General features: G+C 39.2%; 1 protein-coding gene across 1 annotated transcript; it reads left to right on the top strand.

Moving 5' to 3' along the window:
• Nucleotides 1–2,546: 2,546 nt before the first annotated feature.
• LOC134645925 (helix-loop-helix protein 1-like) lies at nucleotides 2,547–4,055 on the top strand. Its single transcript, XM_063499557.1, has 2 exons — nucleotides 2,547–2,828; nucleotides 3,340–4,055. The coding sequence occupies exon 2, from the start codon at nucleotides 3,348–3,350 to the stop codon at nucleotides 3,693–3,695; it is 348 nt and encodes a 115-aa protein (XP_063355627.1). The 5' UTR covers nucleotides 2,547–2,828; nucleotides 3,340–3,347; the 3' UTR covers nucleotides 3,696–4,055.
• Nucleotides 4,056–6,184: the final 2,129 nt, after the last annotated feature.

Genomic DNA, 6,184 nt, shown 5'->3' on the forward strand with positions numbered 1-6,184 from the left:
ATAGTAGCTTATGAAGCTGTGCCAAGCCAACTGGCATTGCAGTGATTAAAATTTATGTACTGGAAGTGTACAGAATAAAATTATCTCTCTACTTTACTAATTATTTAATGTAAGCTTAAATTTTACAGCAAAGCTTGATAATAATTCGGAACATTTGCTCACAGGTTGATGTTGTCTTCAGTCATCAGAGTTCTCTCTGTCTGTTGTTTTTGTTCACTGTTGTCATTCCCCTCCTCCGTTGCCCTCTTTGTTTCCTTCCCCGTCACCATGGGGACTGAGCTGATTGATTAGATGCCACCAAAGTCCAAATCAGCAGAAACGAAATATGACAGCAGATGTTAACCAGGCTGAGGGGGAGAAATAGGGAACACAATAAACCTTAACTACTTTAACTCATTCACATTTACTGTGCTGTTTGCTGCAAACTCATTATAGAAGCTGACAAATGATGATGGAGGTAAAGTTCTGGAAAGTAATAAAAAGAAGGGGGGGGGGGGGGTACTAAGGCATATTTTCTTCACAATAAAAATAGAAGCTTTGACAAAAACAGGAAATTTTGATTTTTGTTTTTTTGTTTTTTTATTGTGTGCAAGCAAAATATTTAGCAAATGCATGTTCATAATGCCCGGGTTTGCATGAGTGTTATGAACAGATGAGAAGGAGGAGATGCAAATATGAGGTTTGTGTCTGTGTCCTTTAAACAGATGGTGTCCAGACTGAGACAGATGAGAAGCTAAACCCAGAAGAACCAATAAGAAAAGGAGGAGATGATACAGGACCAGTTAGACTTTATGGTCACAGCTGCTTGAATTGAATAATGTGGTGTTGTTTGACATGACTCAGGTTCTATATGTATATGTGTGTGTGTGTGTATATAGATAGATAGATAGATAGTCATTAGATCTGAGCAACTGTTTGAGCATCTCCAGAATTTGCTGACATTAAGCCAAATTGTGCAGTCAAAGAAGACAAATGAAGGTCAACGAGTAAAAAAGAATAGAAAAACTAGCACAGAAACAGAGCATGTGCATATATAATATATATCTGCAAAAGCCAGCCTGATATAACCTTACAAGACATCTGTGAGAAAAGCATTTTTTGGGTTACAGTATCAAGAAGCAAGTCATTACAAGGCTATGCATGGTTTTATCTTAGATTGATTAAACCGTATTTACACTGATAATTACAAGTAGCTGTTCATAAAATGGTCTTTTATTCTGGCTGCTGCATGCCTTCTCTACTGTGAATGTTCCTACTATTCATGATCAATAAAAAATTATCCGTGTAGTGGTTTTTCATGATGATGGCAAAAGAGATTGCGTGATTTTGCCAGCGGGCCAGACTGGCCAGCATTTATATTTTATAGGATATCACAGCATAAATAAAAACTTGCAGAAAGATTACAGCTACAGCCAGATACAGGCAGAGCTGATCATCACTGCTTCAGCAATGATGGTAAATTCACTCATTCAGATGTTTAAAGTGCTCACAGTCCAGCAAAAAAAAGAAGAAAAAAAAGAAAAAGTCAATGATACATTGACATTAGATCTAAGCGGTGTAAAGAAATGCAAAGGATGACATCATGTCCGTCAAGTTCTCTATGAAAAGGCCACATAAATATTGATGTTTGCCAACACTGCAATTTTGGGGAAGCCATTGTCATAACGTGCGCCTCTTTCTTTTCTGTGATGAGCATCATATCCACGCCATTTTCAAATCGACAACACATAAATGGTGGCTTCGAGAGAACGGTAATGATGTTAGCAATATGCCAAGGCCATCTCAATAACTTCACACGATCCCAGTCGAGCATTTACTGTGCCATTTCTGACAGCGTCTGAGGAAACATTTTCCACTACCACCACAGAGGTGGAGGCTCAGTGGTGATTTACTCTCAGTGATTATGTTAGTAATGATTAGCGTTGACATTTCCAGAAATGAGCAGATCAAAATGTCATAGCCACAGCTCTGCAACTAGCACACTGGACCAGACGAGGTATAAAAAACAAAAACTAATCCTCAATATAAAAATAGATATTAATGCATGGTATGCATAACTTGCATGGAATTAGATTTTCATATGTATAAAATTAAAAACGCTTCCCCTCCTGAGTCCAAAGCAAGAGTTGTGCACACTGGTTTGCAGATCCACAGCTTTCTACTAGCAATCTTGTCACCTTCTAATTCTCCAGTTTCACAAATATGACTCAGTCTTGCATCAGGTCAAGGCTATTACAGCAGATATTCTACCGGCTTTTTGATTTTCCTTCTGTGTAGACACAGGTGCTCACTTGACCTTCTGCTAATAAGAGCCAGGGGGATGTGACGTCACTAGCAGAAGTTTCACGTCAAGTGGACCTTAAATTTAGTTGACTGGATTTTAACCTTTCAAATGAACCGTCTGCAAAAGGAAATCTCATAAAAACAGGGCGGGAACGCAGGCAGGTTTTATTTTTACCTCCTGGTTAATAAAAGTGAAAGAAGACAGCGTCATCCGTTTTGCTTGTCGTCACTGAGCTCCGTATAGTAAGACAAGAGTGTCTAATCCTGCGCACAGACAGGCGAGGAAGCATAGGGGAGGTGGGGGGTGAAGAAGACCAAAAAATGCTGCTGCTGAATGGAGCCATACAACAGTGACAGTGTGATGGAAGGGAAAGACGAGGTGGGCTTATTTTTACTCCACTTAAAGTCCAGTTTTCAGCTATTTTTCTCCACTCGGGTAAATCAAGAGTCAGACACCATGAAGGCTGCTGGCGAGATAACTTTACCTGCAGCTTAAATATTTGATATTGCTGAATGAGATGAAACCTTCTCCTCGAATGCACAAGGTAAGTTCAGCCTTGTTTTTTGTTTCCACGGTCGTTACTCCAAGGTCTTCTGCGTGTTTTTTTTTCTTCTTTTTTTTAGGTTTGGTTCGTCGAAATCTGCAAGAAAGTTGAAACATTACAAGATAAAAACACAAACAATCCGAGGTTCCTCTTGCACACTCTTCTACATATAAACATTATCTTCAGGAAAGATATCATAAATGTGTGCTATTCTTATTATACCAGTTGTTTTTTGTAAAAAAAAAAAAAAAAACAAGGGCTGCTTCGCTTTGTTTTCTTGTCTTGATGTTTCAGTACCTCGGACAGCGTCGCTATAGTGGCAATACTACAGATTCTCCACTGAAGGGCAGCAGGAGTCTCTCATATCCCTGCATTTGTGCCTAATTGCCATTTAATGAGGAATAGCCAGAAGAAAATAAAATGCTTTCAGATTTGCATCCATGATTTGTGCATGTTTTATAGAATTACACTATTGCCTCAGTAGTATTTTTTATTCTATTTTTTAACATAGGTTTTGATATGATGCTCAGCGGTGATCATCAGGAGTCTGAGCTCCCCTGGGGACACACGGACACCCTTCTGGACTCCCTCGGTGCGCAGTATGGGTCCATGCCGGTCGGAACCCAGGATGGAGAGGCCAAAGCGCATTCCAAGGAGGAGAAAAGGCGCAAGAGGCGCGCCACAGCCAAATATCGATCTGCGCATGCCACCAGGGAACGGGTCCGTGTCGTAGCCTTCAATGTGGCCTTTGCAGAACTAAGGAAACTGCTCCCAACGCTCCCGCCAGACAAAAAGTTGTCCAAGATTGAAATCTTGCGACTCGCGATTTGTTACATCTCATATCTCGACCACGTGCTGGACGTTTAGGACAAGTGTGACAGTGCGTATCCAGCCACTAAAGAACAAGGGATATGGGGAATCCCTGGTCTGTATCCTAATGGAATACCACGCTGACATTATTATTGCATGATGTTGTTTCATTATGAGGATGAGCTGCGGCACTGGAGATTTAACATCCATAGAAGCACCCGAAGAATGGAAAATATTTTGGGACCTTCTCTATATCACATATTGCATTCTGTATATTATTCACTAACTTATGGAAACATTATTATGCTTGGGGTTAGTTCTTATTCCACCAAGTTTTAAAGAAACTTATATAATGTAATATGTAACTGTAAAACACTCGTGTGTTCTGTGTTCCTTCTTCTAATGGCAGCTGGAATTTCATTTCAAATCAAATTTGCTTAAAATAAACAGTAAAAAGGTTCATCTTGTTTTTTCAAATTCATCTTGTAATATTTTTGAATCCGGAAGAGTTCAGAAACAATAAAGTTTCACCAAAATGCTGAGAAATAAATGTGAGTTTATATTTTCTTTTAGAGGGTTGTTTGTAGCGTTTGTAAAGAAGTTGACACCTTTGTCTTAGTCATGGGTAAACGAACACACAGGTCTAATTTCTGGGCATTCAAAAACAGATTTCCGAACATTTCAAGGTTCTGACATTCTGCCCAAATACCGGATGACATCAGGATGTAGCTTTCAGCTCACTCGCCCCTGTGGTTTTCCTCTCCATTAGTCTGAGGCTGCCTGCGCTCCTCCTGTCGTCCATTTATGCGAATCTGTAATGTGGCCCATGGGGCTCGAGGTATTGTTCATGTCCACTCCAGCAGCAAGAGCGAGAGTCCTTTGTGCATGCAGCACATTACACGCACTGATCTACACACTGAACACAATGCTTCTGAGAATACAGGGAACACGGGGCTCAGCTTAATGTCAGATTTCGGGGCAAATAGGGCAAAGAAGCGTAAAGCTTGTGTGTGTTTAGAGATGTTGGTCAAATAATTAAACAAGGGCTTATTGATAACACACAGAATTTTGATACAATATATTTAATGTAATTATAAGTTTAATGCAATTCCTCCTGCACATGTATTCGAATTTGAGTTTGTTAATTTCAGAATTCAATCCAGTTTATTTTTCCTTGAAAGGAGCAACGTCGCCCTCTGCTGGCGTTTAGGAGAACTATATATACGGTAAGCGGTTTCTTCGTGGTGTGATGTCAGTTTTTAAAATATGGTTATCGAGCAGGCCCAAATAAATCTTTTGTTATCATATTATATAGATCATATTTGACATCATAGTTACGGGTTTTGAGTATCTTGAGCTATTGAGAGATGTTTGTTTAATAAGATATCTCAAGAGGTTCTGCAGCACCTGGAGATTCCTCAATAGCATATGCTTTAATTACAGTGTAATCCATGCAGAAAAAGTCTCAGCCATAAGGGAAATTCAGCCTGTCGAAGATGTGATGCATTTAAAAACCCAAGAGAGAAACAACTAAATGTATCTCCTGTCAACTGCTGTGTTCAAGGTCAGGAGTTAAGTAAAACTAGCATCATTGCGTTGTGTTTTATTGATTATTGCTGTTGTTGTGCAGGGGATCAAGAAAATCTCACTTTTTTCAGATCGCAAAGTTGGTTCTTTTAATAACAGTGAAAAATGGCATGTTCCCTTCTACATTTTGTCTCTGTCACTTAACCTGTGATGGAATTTCCTCTGGCAATTTTTCCACTACAGAGCCCACTACAGTTTCTGTCTGCAGAGATCAGAGGTGTGGCGCCAGGGCCCTGGAAGTGTCAGCTATGACACCAGAACCTCGAGCTATTATAGATATTACATCCCTGGTATGACACTAATGAGATGACACAATCAGGTGCAAGTGTTAAGCCCCTATTAACCCTACCTTTAAGCCTTCTTTCTTCTACAATTAATATCATGTGTTAAGCTGATGTGTTGCAAAAGCAAGTCCATGCAAGTTAATTAAAGATAAGGACAAAGTATGAGGTGAATTAACAAAGGTCTCACCATGATCATAGTTAAACAGATCCAACCCTTATCAGTGAATCTTCAGAGTAATGGCCATCCTTACGGGTTGCTCATCATAGGTAAAATAACTGAAATAGTTCTGGGTTGATATTTCTGGATATTTCTTTAATTCTGTTATGCTATTAAAGACACCCTTAACAGACAGAAAATGTAGTCCTATTCTTAGCAGTCTGTCAGTTTCCCCATCAAAATCTTCAGTCTTCAAATTACAACGTTTTCACAGAGACGTGTAGTATAAAAAGTGCATATACTATACTATATACTGTGTTCAGTTGCACAGCGAAACATGACTGGCTTCAAACGCATCTATCAATAATGACAAAATAATAATAATTGCTATTTTAGTTGACAGGTTAAATATAGGATAGTTTGGGCGGTGCTTAATCTTTTCATTTTCTAATTAGAGAAGTTCCACGCGAGCTTCTTCGTGAAAAAATGTCAAGTTAAGTAGCAAATCACATTTAGAC

This window comes from Pelmatolapia mariae, linkage group LG16_19, assembly GCF_036321145.2.
Source record: "Pelmatolapia mariae isolate MD_Pm_ZW linkage group LG16_19, Pm_UMD_F_2, whole genome shotgun sequence".
NCBI lineage: Eukaryota > Metazoa > Chordata > Actinopteri > Cichliformes > Cichlidae > Pelmatolapia > Pelmatolapia mariae.